Source organism: Nicotiana tabacum, chromosome 15 (genome assembly GCF_000715075.1).
Source record: "Nicotiana tabacum cultivar K326 chromosome 15, ASM71507v2, whole genome shotgun sequence".
Taxonomy (NCBI): domain Eukaryota; kingdom Viridiplantae; phylum Streptophyta; class Magnoliopsida; order Solanales; family Solanaceae; genus Nicotiana; species Nicotiana tabacum.
In genome coordinates this window covers 59,463,603-59,484,566 of record NC_134094.1, presented here as the reverse complement: position 1 = coordinate 59,484,566, position 20,964 = coordinate 59,463,603, and the positions used below count along the sequence as shown (strand labels likewise).

The 20,964-nt window shown below is 37.4% G+C and overlaps 2 protein-coding genes across 4 annotated transcripts; one reads left to right on the top strand and one right to left on the bottom strand.

Annotated features, from left to right (window-relative positions):
* The first annotated feature begins 382 nt into the window (after positions 1 to 382).
* Positions 383 to 7,189, top strand: LOC107788041 (small ribosomal subunit biogenesis GTPase RsgA 1, mitochondrial-like). 2 transcript variants are annotated; one of them, XM_016609685.2, is made up of 5 exons: positions 383 to 1,216; positions 2,208 to 2,429; positions 2,526 to 2,720; positions 2,839 to 3,032; positions 6,768 to 7,189. In XM_016609685.2, the coding sequence occupies exons 1-5, from the start codon at positions 551 to 553 to the stop codon at positions 6,949 to 6,951; spliced, it is 1,461 nt and encodes a 486-aa protein (XP_016465171.1). In that variant the 5' UTR covers positions 383 to 550; the 3' UTR covers positions 6,952 to 7,189. The 2 variants fall into 2 exon arrangements, with proteins under 2 accessions (XP_016465171.1, XP_075086949.1); XM_075230848.1 differs by having other exon boundaries at positions 385 to 1,216; positions 2,523 to 2,720.
* Positions 7,190 to 8,039: 850 nt separating this feature from the next.
* LOC107788042 (signal peptidase complex subunit 1) lies at positions 8,040 to 10,166 on the bottom strand. 2 transcript variants are annotated; one of them, XM_075230849.1, is made up of 3 exons: positions 10,120 to 10,166; positions 9,160 to 9,335; positions 8,040 to 8,492 (listed from the first exon to the last, which is right to left on the bottom strand). In XM_075230849.1, the coding sequence occupies exon 3, from the start codon at positions 8,490 to 8,492 to the stop codon at positions 8,214 to 8,216; it is 279 nt and encodes a 92-aa protein (XP_075086950.1). In that variant the 5' UTR covers positions 9,160 to 9,335; positions 10,120 to 10,166; the 3' UTR covers positions 8,040 to 8,213. The 2 variants fall into 2 exon arrangements, with proteins under 2 accessions (XP_075086950.1, XP_016465172.1); XM_016609686.2 differs by having other exon boundaries at positions 9,234 to 9,335; positions 10,120 to 10,138.
* Between the last annotated feature and the right edge of the window lie 10,798 nt (positions 10,167 to 20,964).

Below are 20,964 nucleotides of genomic sequence, written 5' to 3'. Positions count from 1 at the left end.
AATAGCCATTGCCAAACTCAATGCTTAAATAGTTTTTTTTTTAAAACGGCACTTAAGGCCTGCGAACCCGTCCCGTCCCGTTCCGTCCCATCCCGTTTGTTAGCGGGACGGGATGGGCCTACCGTTCGTCCCGTCCCGTCCCGTTTGTTAGCGGGACGGGATAGGCCTACCGTTTCATCCCGTTTGTCCCGTTCCGTTTCGTTCTGTCCCGTACCGCTACCGTCCCGATTAAATATCGTCCTATCCCGATAATTTTATCCCTTCTGTTGGACAGCCATAGTTTAGAGCTTGCATTTCTTCGACCTTTCCTTATAATTAAAAGAAAAAAGAAAAAAGAAAAAAAGAACCAACAAAAAGAGGAAAAATTATCCGAAAATATACTGCCGCGTGGCAAGCTCGTTTTGCATTCTCCTCAACTGCTCTTCACACGCGGAAAACACTGGACTCTGCTCAAATACTCTCCATAGCTACACTACAAAACCTTCAAATTTCATGGCTGCTCGCATTTCTTCTCAGCGTTAAAGCCATCACCTTTTATCCTTCTCCATAAATGACGATAGCTTCGTTTTCACTTCTCCGGCTTCCTTTCGCCGTCTCCGCGGCTCGTCACCGCTTCGTCTCCGCGGCCGCCGCCGCCGGCCGGCATCAAAACCCAAACAATTTCTCAAGAAAGCTCCAACAGCCGAACAAAAATCTCCTCAAAGCTCGGGAGACTATTAGTAAGCATTTATCTACTCTTGCACCGATTCTCTCTCACGAAAACATGCCTCGCCTCTCTCACGACCAAGCCGTCGGAACCGTCGCTTCTTCACAAGCGAATTTCATGCGCGTTATCGTCCAGTTACTTCCTCCACAAGAAACTTGTACGGAACCTTCTGGAAGGTTCGTGAAGGGTTCAGGGGAAATAGGAGTGGAGTTGTTGTGTGTGGTGAAGGCAGTGTTGAAGAAGATAAAGAGGAGAGTATTGGTAGGGGATAAGGTATTGGTAGGTTCAATTGATTGGGTGGATAGACGAGGAGCTATTGAGAATGTGTTTCAGAGGAAGACGGAGATTTTGGATCCTCCTGTATCTAATGTGGATCATTTGCTAGTATTGTTCTCATTGGATCAGCCGAAGGTTGAGTCATTCTCCCTCACCAGGTTCCTTGTTGAAGCTGAATCCACTGGAATTCCTCTCACTCTTGCCTTGAATAAATCTGAACTTGTTTCTCAAGAGGTTAGCAATACAAAAATACTGCTATATGATAGCGTTTTGTCATAATTCTTAGAACATGATATTTAGTTCACCTGCTTAAGTAGTATTGATTTATGTGTTGATTAGTTGACAAGAAATTAATACTTCCTACTTTTACTGTAGGTCTTATGTTTCTAGTAGTGGTTTAGCCTTTCAGAGATTTATATGTTTAGAAAATATATAGAACTTCTAATATTCTTATCTGTACCCGCATGATATTGGCATGAGATGATCTAACTGGAGTAACGTGATTAGTGAGGATTCATCGTCTCCAAACTTATTTGAGACTGAGGCGTAGTAGTTGTTATAATTTGAGTTGTTTGGTAGTAATTTTGTATTGATTCTACTAAATGATTGCCTCTGAATTGTAAGTAATCTACTGATTAGATGAACACATTAGTATTTCAATCAACTACATCGCAATCCCAAACTAGTTTGGTTTAAATAAATGAATTATATGTATCAATTTTGCAATTCAGGTCCATTATGAGCACATCACTATGCCTTGGGATGATTCCTACTAAACGATTACCTGTTAATTTGTACACATCCTTTTACTTGTCTGTTGTCATTTCTTCTTTGATTTTCTCAAGTAATGTTTGTGATGCTTGGCATTAGATTTATTTTCCATTTCTTAAATATGGATTTATGGAATACATGTCTCTTTGCATGGGAATTACCTTTGTTGTAAGCGAGGATGCAAAGTGAAAAATAGAATATCAGCCTGTTAGAGTTTCCAAGAGTGGACTCAAATGGACAAAAGAGAGAAGCATAAAAAGATAAAAAGAGAATACAAAGGGAGGATACATATGAAAAACATGTTTTCACTGAGAAGATTGTGTAACGTCCTAGCATGTATTGACTGTTTTATTTTATGTACTTCAGTTAGTTTTGATACTATTTCTTCCCTCTTGTTTGTATTTTCTGATCATTTCATAATAGACATCTAAAAGCCGGTGATCAACTTTGGCAGGAAATAAAAGCATGGAAATCTAGGCTTCGTAATTGGGGTTATGAACCAATCTTTTGCAGCATTGAGTCAAAGCGTGGACTTGATACACTCCAGTTTATTATGAGAGAACAAACATCCGTCATTGTTGGTCCAAGTGGCGTGGGAAAATCCAGCCTGATCAATGCTTTGAGAGGCAATAAGCACATTCTTGGTGCAGTTGAAGAAGGAAACTGGTTTGATCCTGTGCGTTTGGCCTTTTTTCATCATTTTATATTATGTTATTGCTTCTGTTTAGAAACCTTTAGTTTACTGTTTCCTTTTCTTTATTATGACTAGCAGCTTCTAGGGAGCAAGTGGTATGAAGAGCAGCGTGTTGGGGAAGTGTCAGTAAGAAGTGGCAGAGGAAAGCATACAACGAGGCATGTGTCCTTGCTTCCATTGTCTGATGGAGGATATCTTGCTGATACTCCAGGGTTTAACCAGCCTAGTTTGATTAAAGTGACAAAAAATTCTCTTGCACATCATTTTCCAGAGGTTTGTCCTGATGGCGCTGCTTCTTCTCTAAGTTTTGTGTATTTGTTGCACAATATGTGAACCAAACTATATATGCGAATTTCATTAGTAATTTCCAATCTGATTACTTTGAGTTCAGATTCGCAAAATGCTTAACGATGGCGAACCTTCAAAGTGTGCATTCAACAATTGCTTGCATCTTGGTGAACCGGGGTGCCTTGTAAAAGGCGATTGGGAGAGATACCCCTACTATCTTCAATTGCTTGACGAAATTAAAATCAGGGAGGAGTTTCAGTTGAGGACTATTGGAACTAAACGAGAGGGTGATGTTAGGTAAGTTCTGAAAAGCTCTGAACTTCTATGCAATATTTATTCAATTCAGTTCATACACAACTAGAGGTACATCTTAGAAATTTTCTTCACAAAGTAAGAAGTCAAAACTACTATGAATTGGTCAAGTATCAGAGATGTATGTATGGTTATCTGGTTCCTTCTGTTTCTGTAATTAAAATGTAACTATAATATTTCAATACTTTTTCTGTGACCAAGTATTCTTATGATTAGTTGCCAAATTTGTCATTGGCGTTTTTGCTGTGTAAAGCTTTTCCATTTGAGGAAACTCTCACTAAGACTAAATTTGCCTGCGTCATCCTTTAATATGTAGCAGTTCTAATACTTGCTCATGATGCTTCTAGAATGAAGTGCTGATTAGCACCTTTTTAGGATTATTATTCTCTAGAAATGAGAATCCATATTCTTTACAACATAATCATAACACCATATCATCCAATGATAAGGGTTACAGTTCTCCCCTAATCAAAGATGGTAAAATATTGAAAGGCCATTTTTCCCAGTGAAGTGTGTGCTTGGTAGATTAAACTTGTCATTGATTTGCATCTCTTTATTCGTGGAAGGAAACCTGTTTTCCTTCGGAGTATCTGTAAAACTAAGTATTGCAGTTCAGTTAACTAGCCTACTATTTTTTGTGATTTCTTGTGCTCCTCTTCCTAATCTTTATTATTTTATTTTATTTTACTAGTATCTATGAACGTGCGTTGCACGTTAATAATGGCACATGATGATTTAAATATTTATTTATATGAAGGAGCAGCAAAATTTAATTAATGAGAGGAATTTTATGTATAATAATACAACAATCATCTAAATGCCGAAAATTATTATTACATTAGCATAATACATGAATTTAAAATAAAAGGACATTATCAAAACTTACACAAATAATCAGTTTTGTCATGTCAGTTGGATAATTATGTGTTATAGTTTAAAAGTATTTAATGTGATGGTATCTTAACGAACACTTCTTTGTGGACAATATTTTTTTGTGTATGTTTTCTCCTAATGCTTTGGTCGCTCTGTCTTAACCAGAACTCTTGTTGTCGATCTTGATATCTCTCTTCAAAGTGCAACATACAGTTGTTCATGCAAGAAAATACATTGCGGTAAATATAGTCCAATATTTAGGATGTTTGTCCTTGTGCTTTATTTATTATATTTGCAAAACATAAACATACTAAAAATTATTTTCACACAAATTTAAAAGGACATTCCTTAGTTTCGGAAGACAAAAGTTGAATTCAGAGATAAGAATATACTTAGAACATTGACCAGTATCATAATTTTTGCATGTATGACGTTATTGTCAAAACTTTTATATACCATTTGTGTGCTATTACATAAACTATTCGGCGTATCTAAGTTTTTCAGTAGCATGACGAGCATATATTTCTTCAGAATCAACTTACATACAATGGAAGATCAATTTTAACTTAGTCTATTATATAAACGGTGACACTAACATACGTAAGAAATAATAAGCTTAACGACAAACATGTTTGGTAGAAGGTCATTTGGTATTAAAGTATAAGTACTCTTCTTTAGTAGTAATTATTGGTATCATTTTCTGCTAAGTCAAAAATAGAAAAATATTTTATTTTCACTATAAAATTTTGCAACCAACCTTTTATTTAGTTGATCAACATATTTATTTCTGCTAGCTAAGATATCTTTTTAATTCTATCATGCGATTTGCACAAATTGCGTTTTAACTAATGATAGAAATATTTCTCTTATTAAATGCACTACTATTACTATTGGGATTGATAATCAAGTGTTTAGGAAGAACCAAATCATCTTTTATTGGATGCTCTTCTTCGTTTCCGACGCGAAGCAAGAAGACACTGAATACTGTATCTGATCTTACTTTATATTTTTTGTTAGTTGAATCTATTTCATTTGAGGCTAGAAGTATAACTTTGACAAGCTAGCTTTTACAGTCTTTGCTTTTGTCGATTTTTGGAACTATTGGTAGTACTCGACATAAATCACATCCCAAACCATTAATTTTCCACCAAATGGTTCATTAATATCCAATATATCTCTAGAACTCCGGGCAATTATTTTGATCGTTTGACACTTAGCCATAAGTGCTTCATCCCATATTATCAATTTTGCTTTCCTTATAAATTTAGCATTATTGCTCTACTTTTTGATATATTTGTGATGGTTATTCAAGTTGTTTGAAGAGGTATATCAAATCTATAGTGGGTGACCTCACAATAAAATCATTGTTGGTACACCACTTGCTATTATTGCTAAAAGTGCAATGCCTCTTGATATGATATTTACAAGTAATGCGTGACATAGAAATATTATTTGGATTCGCCGGAGGCATCTATAAAGAATAATCCCGTAATAGGAGAGTTGACTCTTTATAATATAGTCTTGAAAGCTTGTTCTTGTTTTTGGCTTTGATTATGCTTCCTCAGACACTTGTATGGCATTTTGATTCTTAATAATATACTAACATTTTTACTTTGTGTTCTAACACTCTTTTTATGGAATAAATTTATGTAACCTAATTTTAACTTGAATAAGAATTTTACTCATATGATGAATTTAAAAATTTATTGAATTGGATTCTCTTGCTAAATAATTAATTAAAAGATCTAATTATTTGGTTTTAACATAAAAAATAATTTATTCTATGTTGATTCAGATCTTAATATTAATGGTATTGACTCTTACCAACCATTTTTTCCCCTCTTTCTCACACATTTATATTCTTAAATGTTTTCTTAGTTTTGTTTAATAGTTGGGTATTTTTCAATATTACACAAAAAATTGATTTAAAAAACTATTATTTTAGTAAGAAAATATTTTAAATATAATATAAAAATATATTATCGTAGGGGTATTTTTTTTCTCAATTTCAACTCTTTATGCAGTCTATTTAATATTACTTTTTTTTGGTATTGGACATTATAGAGTGATAATTTATTGCCAATACAGAGGATTCTTATGAAATTGATTTTATTAAACCTTCCTACATATTTTTAATAAGAATTTAATAGACAATTTTATTAATTTTAAAATCTTAAATATTAAAAATTGGCATAGAATGTATTGTAGTCCAAAAAATAGGTTATTGCAGTTATGTACTCTTTCTATGAGTTCTCCCGTTTAATAATTTAGGTCTATTTTGATATATTAATATCGTATTTATGCTTTTATAATAATACAGGCTCTCCTTTTTCTAAATGAATTTGGACAATATAATACATTCTCAAATTAAATTAGTAATAGAATATTATAATACGTTTTCCATTTAAATTAGTAATAGGAATTTTTAAGAAGTATATCCTGAAAGTAATAGAATTACATGACTAAAGATATTTACTTGTTCAATTTTATATGAATTAGACAGCCCGAAAGTAATTATACTAATAGGATTCCTAAAGGTAATCATGCAGGATTCCTAACGTGTGGTATTATATCCTAAAACTAATAGGATTATAAGACTAATATTTAGAATTCCGATTATGTCCTTTTATTATGAGTTATTATGCTTAATATTATAAGGTTATTTTTGTAAACCGACATTGTATTCATGCTTTTATAATAATATATAGATATAGATTTTAAGTCTTATTGTTAGTCCATTTTGCCTAAACTGGTAAGCATAGTGAACGATATTCATCTGTGGCATTGATGGAAAACCATTTCAAACCCCATCAGAAACAAAAACATCTACTTATGACATTCTTACAGGTGCAAAGTAGGAGACAAGGGAGTTGTGCAAGCAGAACCGCGGCTGGAGCCCAAGAAATACAGGAGACAATCTCGTAAAAGTGTGAACCAGTCATTTCTAGATGGATTGGATGAACTCGATGAAGATGACATGCTGGAGGATGATAATCCTATTTTAAGAGCAATGAGGGAAGAAAATCAATAGAGAAAACAATAATTTGACACAACTTGGATATTTTTAGGAGGCATGCATCCATTACACCCTGATGCTTCACGGGTTGTAAATAGTGCTTTTCTGACTTCTTTTGTTAAGCTGAGAGTGGTCCACGGATTCCTAAGATGATGTAGGTGGCAAAATGTTCCGGCGGCATTTGTGTCGCAAATGCGTAAAACACTTCAAAGTTCAATCGATGCTGGAAGCTAACACGAGATATAGTTACGTCTAATAAGGGAGTTTGCATCACCTTGTTCCCTCTATCTTTTGCATCCTAGTGAATGGGGAGAAGTGGTAATAGCCTAATAGGTATCTTTTTGATCACCTGGTTGCTTCACCGAAGCTTGCTAATTGACACATCTAAAGCTGCTAGCATTTTATCCAGAACTGGATTTTGCTCGTGTCTGAAGTTGCTGATGATGCCCATTTCAGCATGTACAAAGAGGCATCTTTTAAGATATTGAGTATTGACAGTCGTGTCCTTACGGTCGGATTTTATTCAAGAAGACTGAAAAAGATAACAAGAATTTGCTTTAACAATGATTGTTCCGCAGTTATTACAACTATATTCTATCAGATTTAAGTTAAACACCTGTAAGTACCTGGACCAACAATAACCAAGGGACTGCTAAAGGCTAAAATCCGGATGAACAGTTAAAAAGTTGCTACTGCTGGAAAATTCTCGATTTCCTTCTCAGTCAAAGTTGGCAGGTGCGTTTTTCAGATCAAAACATATTTCTACTAAAAAATCAAAAACAAAAAGGAAAAAGTAAAAGTACGAATAATGAGTAGAACATATCTGCATTCCCTGTAAGGAAAATGCAACAAGACATCCCATGCAAGGCGCAGCAATTGGCGACAAGAACGAGCAGGACATCCAACTCAATCTATATTCATTCCGATCTTCCTTTAATACTTACTCTTCACCTTGAAATAGGAATAATATTTTTGCAGATATCAATTTTAGTAGTTTCTGAATATACACTAATGATCTACTGAAGGATGTGGTAAGGACAATATAGGTCATTTTGCGATGGTATGAGAATTATGTGGCGGCTGTTATAAGAGTAGCACAGCAATGTAAAAACTGATTCTTTCTTTAGCCAATGTGTTGACCTAACAACAATCATGCGGGGCAACCAGGTGTTCAGTTCATGTCATAAAAGAAAAGGGAAATAAAGCCGCCAACAATTTTATCCACTACATCACCATAAACCTTTAAGTAGAAGGGACGTGAAAATCAGCTAAATAACCTACTTCTTGGCAGCCTTCTTCTTGGTACTGGGGTTAGTAATCTGTGGCTTTGGATGCTTTTCGGCCTCACTTGGGTCCAACCAACTCAGAGGGTGGCGATTGTAGACTGGCCAGTTAGGAATGGTGACTAGCGCTGTAAAGACAACACCACCAGCGTATACTAACAGCATGATCTGAAACGAACCCAACACATAGCCTGTGATGAATGCTACAACAGAAAAGCTCACCAGCAGTATCTGCATTAATTGCTCCACCAGCTTTTGTCCTTGCCAATCCATCTGAAAATAGACAGCCAAAAAAGGGTAAATTGCACACAATTAGTACAAATTAAGCATAACAAGATTCTTTTATTTATACTTGATCGAATCTTATAAATTTTATAAAGATCAGCTCCTGGTCAAATGAACCTTCCAAGAAAATATTATCTTTCTATTTATTCCAGTTGTCAAAGCATCTGAGCACCCAACACAAAACCTTAAAGCAATGGGTGTGGAGTAGCCCAAGGCCATTTACACCCCTTTGGAAACCCTTACACAACCGACGAGGGCCAAGTGCTATATTTTCTCTTACACAAATCCACTTCGTAAAATAAGAAATGGTGTCACAACGAAAATAAAGACTGCAAGATCAGCAGGACGTAGAGAAATTCAGCACCAAAGATTACTACAGCTCCTTGTACAACATGAAGCTGTGTTCTTTTAGGTCAATCAATGACAGAGGTAGATGCAACACATAAACAGTAGAGTAGGTGCAACTACTGCCTTAGATTTAATATTTTTTCTTTTTTGAAAAGGTAAGGACTTGAATATACACACAACTAAGTGCACCCCGGCTTTGGTTGGAGTTGAAATATATGTATAACAATAAACCTGAATCCTAAACTATTTTAAAAAGACAATATGTATATAAGAACCTTAACAAAAAGAATTTAAATTATGAACATACATTTAAACATGTGCACACAGTATGTGCATATGTCAAGAAGTAGAAGCAATATGCATATAAACCATAGAATCCACCTTTACGACCCGCCCATTGATACACAAATCCATACCCTTTCACATTCAATTGCAACCAGAGATACAATTTTCTCGAAAAAGCATTGAATAAAATGAGTCGACCTGCAGACAATGAAAAGATTCAACCAATGGGCATGCATTTCTCCTTTAAGTATTGGAAGAGAAAACGTTTGATAATATTTGTACAATCAAAGCCCAAAAATCAATCAAAATAAGGAAATGTCCCAATACTTACTAAAAAATTCTAAGAAAATTAAACCCTAATGATTTGTGTATCAATCAGTCACTTAAGAAAATATTTCTTTCACTGCAAATAAGGGTTTACTAACATTACAGTTCTTTTTTTTTTTTTTGATAACCGTGGTGTCCGGCCAGCCTGGGCGAACCTCGACTAATTCCACGGGATACCTGCCACCTCCCATTAGCAACAGGTACCACGTAACTAGATAGATGGGAAGAAATTACCCTTGGGTGCCTAACATTACAGTTCTTTAAATCTCAAAGTCACCTTACTCGGGGTTAAATCTGTTTTTAAAAGCAGCAACCGAATAGATCAAACTCACTCACACACGCACTCACCTAAAACCCAATCTGTGAGCTAAAATCATTTGAAATCAATAACGAGTTTCAAAAAGGGGAAAGAATAATCGAAATCAATGAATATTTGTCAGCTAATTTTTTTTTAACTATTTGGGCCGCTTGAATTCCAATTAAGATCCTCTTTATGCAAATTAGGGTTCACAAGAACTAAAGTTCTTTGGATCTCACACTTAACAGGAGCAACTCAATAGAATACGTATACACACACACAGATATATATATATAGAGAGAGATAAACAACAGCGATCTGGGTGGAGGTAAAGGGAGGAGAGAGAGAGAGACTGACCGAGAAGCGAGCAATGCAGAGTCAAAATGACTGTCTGAAATTGTACAAAAGAAGTAATCGTGTGAGAGAGCGATCTCAATGCTTTATATGTAGAAAAAACTGCTTGAATGTTGGCAACCGTACGATCTAGCTACAATATTGACGTAGTACCAAGTAGAAGATATAGGGACCGTTGATCAATCGCAAACCTTCTTTTTTTTTTTTTTTTTTGAATTAATGATGGTGTTAAATCACATGTATACATATTATTCACAATAAAAAATGATCAAATATACCCATTTACTATTGAAAATTATTTAAACTTACTATCCCTTATCTATTATAGTATATATGGACTCTTACCGTAATACATTTGTTCAAAATTACACTTAATTTTAACGAAGGGACACGTGGCACCTCAGAAATAAAAGGTCCAACTCCTAAAAATTCCTAATTTTACCTATTATCTGATCGACCAATATCCTCCACTTAAACAATCCCCTCAATTAAAAAAAAAAGGGAAAAGGGTTAAAACTATCCCTCTACTATGTGAAAAGGATCACTTATGGCCTCCGTTATACTTTCGGTCCACTATTATCCCTAATATTACAAAAATAATGCAAAAATACTCTTCATCTGTTAGGGCTTTCCATCATGGCTAAATCAGCCTATGTGGCCTGACATTATGCTGAGGTGAACTGTGAGATGACATGCCACATCACCGTCCAACCCCATTTTACCACCCCTCCACCTTTTCTTCCACCAATTACCTCTCCCTTCACCCACCCACAACCGCCATCATCACCTCTTTCTTTGACAGCTTGTTTGGATGGTTGTTATGTATCGTTTCATAATGTATCGTATAGTATTGTATTGTATTGTATTGTATCGTATCGTCTTGATGTATACAATGTTTGGATAGATTGTATTGTTTTTCGTCATTTCATGATATTATGCACCAACAATACGAAGAATAAACTTACAATATTATAAAAAAAAAGTAAGACAAGAGGTAATATAATTATATAAAAAGGTAGGGTAAAGGATAAAATAAGATTTTTTTAATTATAAAAAGGGCAAGATGAGAGGAAAAAATAAGAAAACGACGCGACCACACCAAATTGGTCATTCCATAAAGTGGCACTTTTCGTCGTTACGTAACGACAGATTTAACGATACGATATAATAAAATTTAAGTAACAATCAAAACAAATATTATATTTAAAGTAACAATACGATATAATACAACAAGTAACAATTATCAAAACAAACTTGGTTCTCACATTTGGTCACCTAATTCTATGAGTAAAAGAGTACATACATCCATAACTTGCTTAAGTTCAACGTTACATGCATATTATGACTGGGCCATTACCTCGAGTTACCAATCTTGATCTTTCTCTTTGTCCTAGAATTACAGGCGCTTCAATTCACTCACAATTACAACTAGTTTATGCAAGAAAATGTTGAGGTCAATCAATCTATCAAGGTCTAAGTTTTTTACCCATGTGAGGTTGTCCAATTTGGTGTTAAACTGTGGGAATTTAGTTGAAATTAACTTGTCAGATGCCATTGAGTTGGAGGATATTGCTGCCTTGCTGGTGCTGCATTAGTTGAATCAAAGAACTTGGATGAGGTTGTGGTTATTGGTGAGGTATAAGTCTATAACATATATTGGACTTGGTTGAATAGTTGTGGGCTGCAGGAAGTTGAGGTTTTTTTTTTCTCTTTTTAAGTTTCTTAGCCTTAGATGCTATTTGGGTGTTAGTGATTTAGGCGGGGGTTTAATTGCTTGTAAATATTAGAAGATTCGTAGTTTGGATCTTTGTTACCTGCCGGTAATGGAGCTTTTCTTCTATTTATTTTGATTTTCCTTGTACTAAGGAGGTGATGATGACGGTTGTTAGGTGAAGGGGGAGGTAATTGGTAGAAGAAAAGGTGGAGGGAGTGGTAAAATAGGGTTGGGAGGTGAGGTGGCATGTCATGTGGCGTTCACCTCAACATAATGTTAGGCCACACAGGTTGATATTAGCCATGGTGGAAGGCCCTAACGGAGGAGGGGTATTTTTGCATCACTTTTGTAACGTTAGGGGTAATAGCGGATCAAAAGTAGAACAGAGGGCATAAGTAATACTTTTCACGTAGTAGAGGGATATTTTGCACCACTTTTGTAATGTTAGGGGTAATAGCGGACCGAAAGTAGAACAGAGGGCATAAGTGATGCTTTTCACGTAGTAGAGGGATAGTTTTGACCCTTTTCTCTAAAAAAACAAAAAATGGTCACCATCCCCTTCTTCTTCCTTTCTTCTATCAGAAGTAGCACAACAACTAACATTGGAGATTTAGATAATTCCTACTGGAATAGGAGCCAAATGATTGTCATAACCAAACTCCTGGACGGTAGAATTATGGTTCAAGTCCAGGGAATGTACCTGTTGTTCACTTCTAATACTCAGAATTAAACGACGGAATGAGGCAAATAGCATCGAAGAACCACAACTATCTGAAGAAGGCATTTGTAACCCAATATACAGAACCTCCTCATAATATTTTCCCTTTAACTAAATAATACCTCCTCAAAATCTTAAAATCAGCTAAACTCAGAATATAACATATAATTCAGATAAAATACCTTCAACCATTGCAATTTACACAACACCAAACAAGGGGAAAAAGTCCATTGACGGAAGAAAAAACAGCATGCCTAAGTCTCAATATTGCAATCCTATAAATTTTTCAAAAGGAAACCAAAATAAAAACAAGACTATACACCATAATTCAGCAAAGTTTATACTAAAAGGTATCATTTTAAGCGTTTCAGCAGTTACAATTTCAAACGAAACACAAATCTACTTCAAATTCAAATACTACAAATCAACAACCAAAGGAGCATTGATTTCTTCCATCTTGAATGCTAGCAAATAGCAATAAACATGCCATAGCTATGAAATTGATCAACTTTACTTCCCTGCAAACCCCAAAAAGCAATGTAGCAGAATGCAGACAATCATCTATTATAATTGGAAGACAGACTGCATGCATCTATATTGAAATTGTAGAAAATTCATAGAAAGATAGAAATTGATTTGCGTAATTTATTCACATACAAAAACAGAGCCCTCCAAACCCAAAACAGATATGACCCTGCAAATCGATGGGTAATTTATTCACATACAAAAACAGAGCCATCCAACCCAGAACGGATATGAGCCTAGAAAGTACAAAAGACAAATCAACTTGAGAAAGCTATTGAGGATTTTTCATATTCAATTTCCATTTAAGAACAATAATAATAGTACCCCCATAAAGCGGATAAACATAGAGAAATCAAATTTTATGTTTAAGTGCTATAGAAAATAATAAGAAGAACCAACTGATAGATGACTCCCAATTTCAAGAAAAAACTAAAAGCTTAATATAATCCAACATCTGTCAAAATGGAAAGAGAAAAAAAAAAGAAATTACTTTAGTATAGTTTATCTATTGACATGAGGTCCTAGTTCTTTTCGCCATGCAATCACAAATTAGGACTTTGTTGTTATTTTTTAAGGGTATTTCGGTATTTGAGTTTTATAGCCTGTTTGACCAAGCTTTTTTTGGTCAAAAGTGCTTTTGGCCAAAAATTGAGGTGTTTGGCTAAGCTTTTAGAAGGAAAAAAGTGCTTTTGAGGAGAAGTAGAAGCAATTTTTGAGAAGCAGAAAAAAAAAAGTAGCATCTATCCGAAAGCACTTTTCTGAGAAGCACTTTTGAGAAAAATACACTTAAAAGCAGTTTTTAAAAGCTTGGCCAAACACTAATTACTGCTCAAAAGTGCTTTTCGAATTAGAAGCTTAGCCAAATAAGCTATTAATTGTAGACCTCTCATTTTCGTCGTGTTTAGCAGTTTTATTTGTAGGTGTTTACCCTCAAAATCGGATAACAATTGAATTTGTAAGTGGTTTTAAGGATACGTGGATTAACTTGATACAAAAATGATAAATCAGATTGTAATTGAAATAAGTAATGGAAAAGTAAACGCAAACCACACAAATTGAACAGTCTTAGCCCTGGAGAATTAATCACCCTCGAACTAGGTACTTCGATCGATATCAAGACAGAAGAAATGAGAGCTTTAAAGAGAGTAGTAAGAATTTAAGGAGAATAATAATGTTTTGCTTTAGAATGCGTGTTACAATGTGTTCAATGGATTATCATATTCCCTTTTATGTAGTAGAGGAGTCCTACTTTAAGTACAATTCTATAAAAGGTAAAAAATCTTGTGATTTGCTGATTGTTGGTTCCTTATTGATACGTGCTGAGATTCCTGCCGTAATATCCGACCGGTCACGTATATTTTGATCTTCTGTTGGTTATGCTAACAATGTTTCTTCGAGCTCAATCGGGGCTAAGGTCCACTCCGGTGTTACGGACTCAATGTTCTCGAAGGCAAGCGTCATGACCCCGGGTTCTAGCTCGATAGGACTCGGGATCGGTCTTCAGTCTTTGGTTGTCACGTTCATAATCTGTCATGTCAGAGTCGAGCTCGATTTCGACCGTACACAGTTAGTCCCCTCATTTTTTAGAGAGTAGACGATGAGAAACGACATGAACTTCTAATTCTTTCTTCGATATCACACGACATAAACGACAAAATAGTCGAAACGTCTTGTCAATCAAGTCTAAACGGCATTAATGCTTGTCAGTTGCTGGTCGGCCACTCCCAGATGTGAACCGTTGCTGAAAAACTATAAATACCCCCTCATTCGTTCATTCAAACTTTACATTCAAACCTTTTTCCCTCGTTCCTAAAAAATTTCAATACTTCCAAGTACTTATATTTTGGTTACTTTCAGATCTTTTATAAGAACTCTTATTCGACTTTTTCCCAAACCACCGAGTGTACTCTTTTAACTTTCTCTTTTTCCTTATTCCTTCTCTATAAAGAAATGGCGAAAACTTCCAAAACCATTCCCCAAAAAGAAACTCCTTCTACCTCGTGGCCGGCAACCGAAGAGATTGCTTCACGTACTGCTGTCGAGGAACCAGCAACGGAACCTCCTCTAAAAATGTTCATCCCCAGGGGGATGCTCGGTCAATGCTAACTTTAAAGTCGAAAAGCCCTCTTTTGTACCAGGCCGGTATGAGTAGGTCTCGAGGTATATCTGCTCGATCACCAAGGATATTCTCTCTGAAGTCAAGAAGGATTGTAACTGGGCTGATAAACACATGGTGGTTCCCGAACCTAACGAAGCCATCACCACCCACGTCGAGGGATTTTTAAGTGTTTACACTTATCCTTTCACGCTGGGCCCCTTGGACCCGGTTATTGTTGACTTTTGCAAAAGATACGAGGTAACCCTCGGTCAAATTCACCCTTCTTTCTGGATGATCGTAATCCTCCTCCGCTTCTTTGTAAGCAAGATCGAAGGATGCCCTTTCACGATCGACCACCTTATGCGCTTATACAGTCCCCGACTCTACCAGGGGGACTGATCAAGCTCGCACATCGGGCCAGTAAAGCTGTATTCTCGAATATCAATGAAGATAAGGATCAAGGTTGGATAGACCGTTTCGTCCGAGTGAGGACCTCAGACTTGATCCCGGCCGAGCACATGCCATTTCCTGAGAAGTGGAACTTGAAACATAAGTATATATTTTTGCTTCCAAGGGTTTATTTATCGCCCTTTTTCTTCTTTCTTATCGGTGTTCTATGATGATGCAGCTGTTGCTCGGATCCCAAATGCAATTCCCCGACTCAAGGAGTGGGTCGAGGGCATCTTATCACAAAGGCCTTATTCCGAGCACTCGTGGCAAGAGCTTTCGAAGGGCCGATAGGAGGCCCGTTCGCATAGTGAGATTTGTCTCATAAATGATATTTGGTTTCCCCTTTGCATGATTAAGTCCTTACTTGCTTTATTCGTTTTTGCAGGTTTACCCAAGGATGTCCAAATGAGCCCCTATACGGTAGTGATGATTTCCCCACCGAGTCCCCTGCTTTGAAACAGGGTGAGGAGAAAAAGGGCTCCGAGTTCTCTGAGCTTGGAGAAAAAGAAAGCAAAGAGGAGGCTTATTCGCAAGAAAAAAGAAACCTCCAGCTACCGAATACCTGATTCAGACTCCCTCTACCGGCTCAGGGACGAGTCTGAAAAGGAGGAAATTTTAGTTGCTCGGGAGCCATCGGTCCCTGAAGAACGGGCATCAATCGAAGGGGGGATGATGGAGGCCAATCGCTCCTAAACTCAAGAGGCTGATGCATCAGTGAGGGTTGAGAACCCCCAAGAAGCCGGTTCTTCTCCACTTGGTGGCATCGACATAACAGTATCACCTTCGTTCACGAACTTGGTGTTCTGTGAAGCTCAAGCGGCGAAGGAGCGTTCAAATGAGGGGGTCCAAAGAGCGAATGATCCCCTTCAAAGCTTTTTTTGATGGCGTGGACTCTATTGCCACAGAGGATGTCACCAGACTGGGTGATTTAGAAGTACCAAGAAAAAGTCCGCCCTCAGGGACATGTGGATCTAGCTCGAGCCCGAGATTGGTCAACTGATTCCCTGCCCCGAGTGCCGATCCCGATCGGAAGCGGTCGACTATTATCTCTATTCCGGAGGATGCCCGGGTCATCTCGACGCCCGTTGGGGTAGCTAGTTACCTCTGGTGCCTGGTCACTGAAGAAGATGAGTCAAAGATTAACGAGGTGGAATCTCCATGCTTGTTCAATGAAGCGCAACAGGCATTAAATCGGGTAAGGTGTTGCCAAACCTTTTCATTTGCAGCTTCGGTTACTTTAATGATCTTAATATTTTTCCTTGTATTCGCAGGCTTCGGTGCTTCACCATGAGACCTTCCTCCGATATCAAGAAGAGCTGAGTCTCCTCGAGCCCGAAGCCAAAGAGCTTACTGGGAAGAGAGATATATACAAACTTCTTAGTGAGCAACGCGAGGGGGAGGTTAAGAAACTCCGAGCTGAGCTGGAGGTAGTTCGAAAGGAGCATGATGACTTGGTTGAGTAGGTAAAAATATTTGAGGTTATTGATGAAGCGCTAAGCTCGGTGACTAACGGTCGGAATCCGTATGTCCAACAAAAAATCGATCAAATCGATCAACCGTGAGCTGAGATGGATGCTGTCAAGGACGAGACCTACGAATGGAGGGGCAGGATGGATCTCCTGGCCTCAAAAAAAGAGGCTGCTCGGGTGCAACTGACTTCAGCTGAGGTCCAGCTTCGAGCGACAAAAGAAAAGTTCGAGGTGCAGGCTAAAAAGGTTGAAGATCTCCAGTCTCGGCTAAGTTCGGTTGCCTCTGATCAAAACATTATGGCCAAGGAACTTGAAACAGACAAGTCAGTGGCCGCAGTGGTTAAAGTCGATGACGACGAGATGGTGGCCCAATATAAGGCCGATACCGAGGCGACCCAGGACCGCTTGAAGAACATTGTTTATTATGAGAAGCGACAGTCATGAAGAGAGGCCCTCGAGGAGATTCATGCTCTAGGTTTCGATCTATCAGCGGAGATCGAAGTTGCTAAGGGGCTCGAGGCCGAGGCCAAGAAGTTAGCCTACCCCGAAAAAGAAGAAAAAGAAGAAGAAGAAGAATAAGACTCCGAGGGTTCCGAAAGATATGGAGGTGGAGGGGACCAGGCTGTTCAGATGCCTTAGTAGAAGTTTTTTGCTCATGTTTGGGCTATGTGTTCGAGACATGGACTAAGTGGGTGACTCTTAAGGATGGTTCAAGTGAGTTCAAGGTTCAATATGTGGTATCTAAGGATTTTTGGCTTTTTGCGTGACCAAGGATACGAGATTTGCATTGGATTGTGAAAGAGACTTGGAGGTATTTCAATAACATTATCGGTTCTGCGAGGCCATGTTTGAGATATGGAAGAAACAACTTCAGATTCATAGAAGAGCTCTTCATAGCAGGTATTTTGGTTTGAGGTACTATTGGGTGTATAAGAGGGAATAGAATGGCTTATGAGTCTTAAGACGACAAGATTTCATGTTGGGATCACTTAGGATGAGTTTTGATTGTGTTCCATGGCATACTGGGAAAGAGAAGTATTGCCGTGAAGGTGGGTCATGAGTAATATGAGAAAGTTGGGGTCTGTTTAGCAGTCTCTTGGACCAGTATAGTAATAGAGATGATTGATTCTGTTGGTATAATAGGGCTTTACAGATGTTTTGTGGCAATACTTTTCGAGTTTGGTAGTCTGCGTAACTTAGTAAATTTGGAGGGATTCAGTTTTAATGGTTTGGTTATGTGCAAATTGATTCTAAAGAGTTTGTGATGATTTGACCACGACTTGAGGTTGATGTCTCCTACAGCTATATGGAGGTTGTTGCGTGTTGTGATTTTCCCCTGAACTCAATTAAGTGGAAGATTTCTGGTGGATGGGGTGTGTACCCTATTCGTGATTCAGAGTTGATAACAGAATTCTCGTATTTTCATGTTGTGGCATGATATATCTGGTGAGACGTGTGGGATTGAGATTGAATGGACAAGGTTCGATTTAGTTATGAAAGGAATGTCACGAGTTCTAGACAGCATGGGGGATTTCAGATGTTTAAGAGAATGGCACCACTATGTTGTATTGTCTTAGGAGAGTGTATGTTGTAGAAGACGCATTGCATATTGATTAGCGGAGGCTTGACTAGTCCTACAGAGATCGTGTGGGTTGTAACTGTAGATGTTCAGATTTTTGCTACTTGGTGCGGAAGGTTTATGGGAGAATATCTCATGAGGCGATTGTGTATGTGTGATGTATCCGTTATTTAAGTGGGAGAGATAGAGATCAGGTATGAAGATTTTTGTATTCTCGAGGTTTATATATTGATCCTTGTGGAGGCAGAATATCTCGTTGATTGCGGACTGTGAAAGTGTATTAAGGGTAAGACAACTGATTCAATGTATCATTGATCAGGTCATTGTGAATTTTGGGAGGTTATTTACCTATTTTGGGATGATATGAATCAGTTTGGGGGCTTAGTAGTAGGCCTAATGAGTATGAGTATGAGTATTCTATAATGGATCGGATTTGCTTACTTAGCATAACTTATCTACGGGTGCGTTATCGGGCCGAATGGATGTTACTCCTGCCCTGATCTATTTCATGTGTTACACTCTCATGCTATGATTGGTTGTGAGACGACTTGATTATTCACACGCATGTGGTTACCCTGTTTAGGCCTTGTGGCAACAAAGGAGCAAGATGGCTCTTGAGATGTTGATTTGTTTGTTGCACCATAGTTGTGCTTTCCTTTTCGTAGTGCTCTATGCTATCTGTTTTCCTATAGTTATATTTATGAATGGTATGTGCTTGTTGTTGATGCACATGTGTTTGGTAAGCATAAGGATTTTGTCTCAATGAGTATTTTCGTGTGGAGTGGTATGATGATTCGCTCGGATTGCACATTCTAACAGTGTTATGTTTGGATATGATTTTTGGGGCATACTGTGTGTTTTGTTTCTACCTTGTGGGATGGATTCATAGCATTGAGTTTTTGTGATTGTATTTGTTAGACTTGTTGGACAATTCTCTCATTTAGTTCTCTTTACATTATTGGCTACATTTGAGTTGTTGCTTGTTTCGTACACAAACTGCGTCGTATGCAGTTTTGGGTGGCATTTAGTATGGCCTATCGGTCGGGCAGTTTGTACTGGTTGAGATGAGGTTATTGGGCCTGGAATTGGTGAAATAGGATTTGTATAAGGTGTGCATAGGAGAATAATATCATTAGTCAGCTTAGAATTTGACAGTGGTTCTTGTCGGGCGACAGAAGTCCACGACTTGTTGATTTGACGAGTGGTAAGTTTCTACCAGTTTCTTTCATCATTAATAGTGTTAAGAAGGTTTGGAACAAGGTTCTATTTGATATGAGGTATATTATCGGTACTGGATTTGGTAATGAAAACTATTGTGGTCAGAAGTTATTGCTATGATTATATGAGATATGAGACATCACATAGTTATATCTTGGGAGTACATTTATGGTTGATACAACTTATTGGGATTGATACAGTGTATATATACAAGAATCGGATCTGAGAGGGAGTTCTAGAAGTGGGAACTTGGTTCCAAGGACTGTAAGCTAAGGTTACATGTAACAAGTGAAGGCGCATATTAAACTAGTACGGACATGTAGCAAGTAAACCACATAGCAAGTGAAAACATGAAATATATGAAGACATGGTAATAATTAAAGACATGCAATTAAGTAGTATACCATGCATGCTTGAACCCATGACACTCATATACACTCGTCACCTTGCATATACGTCATCCCTAAAATAAATCATGTAGCAAATAGACCAATCAAGTCCTAATTCTCTCAAATCAAGGTTAACCATGACACGTACCTCTTTCCGGAACAAAGTCAACAATCCAACACGACTTTCTCTTTGGAACAAGCCTCTAAACCACCCGAATCTACTCAATTATTATTCAACAAGTCAAAACACGCTTTAGAAAATAGCCTTGTATGATAAAAGATCAATCTTTACAACACAATTAAAAAAGTCAACAAAAGCAAAGAATACTAGCAATTACCCGTTAAGCCAAAATCAGTCTGCAACTTATCCGGAACTCACCCGAGCCCCTCGGGCTCCAATTCGAACATCCACACAAGTGTAATAACAACATACAAAGTCGCTCGTGAACCCAAATCATCAAAATAACATCATAATTCAAGAATCGATCATTGAAACTCAAGATTTTCAAAGTTTAAACTCAAATTTCCAACTTTCCACATAAAGCACCGAAACGGCCTCGGGTCACCGGCGACCCCAACCAAACATGCGTACAAGTCCAAAATCATCATACGAACCTATCAAAATTGTCAAAACACCGATATGAGGTCGTTTACAAAAAACATTGACTATGGTTAACTCTAGTCTTTT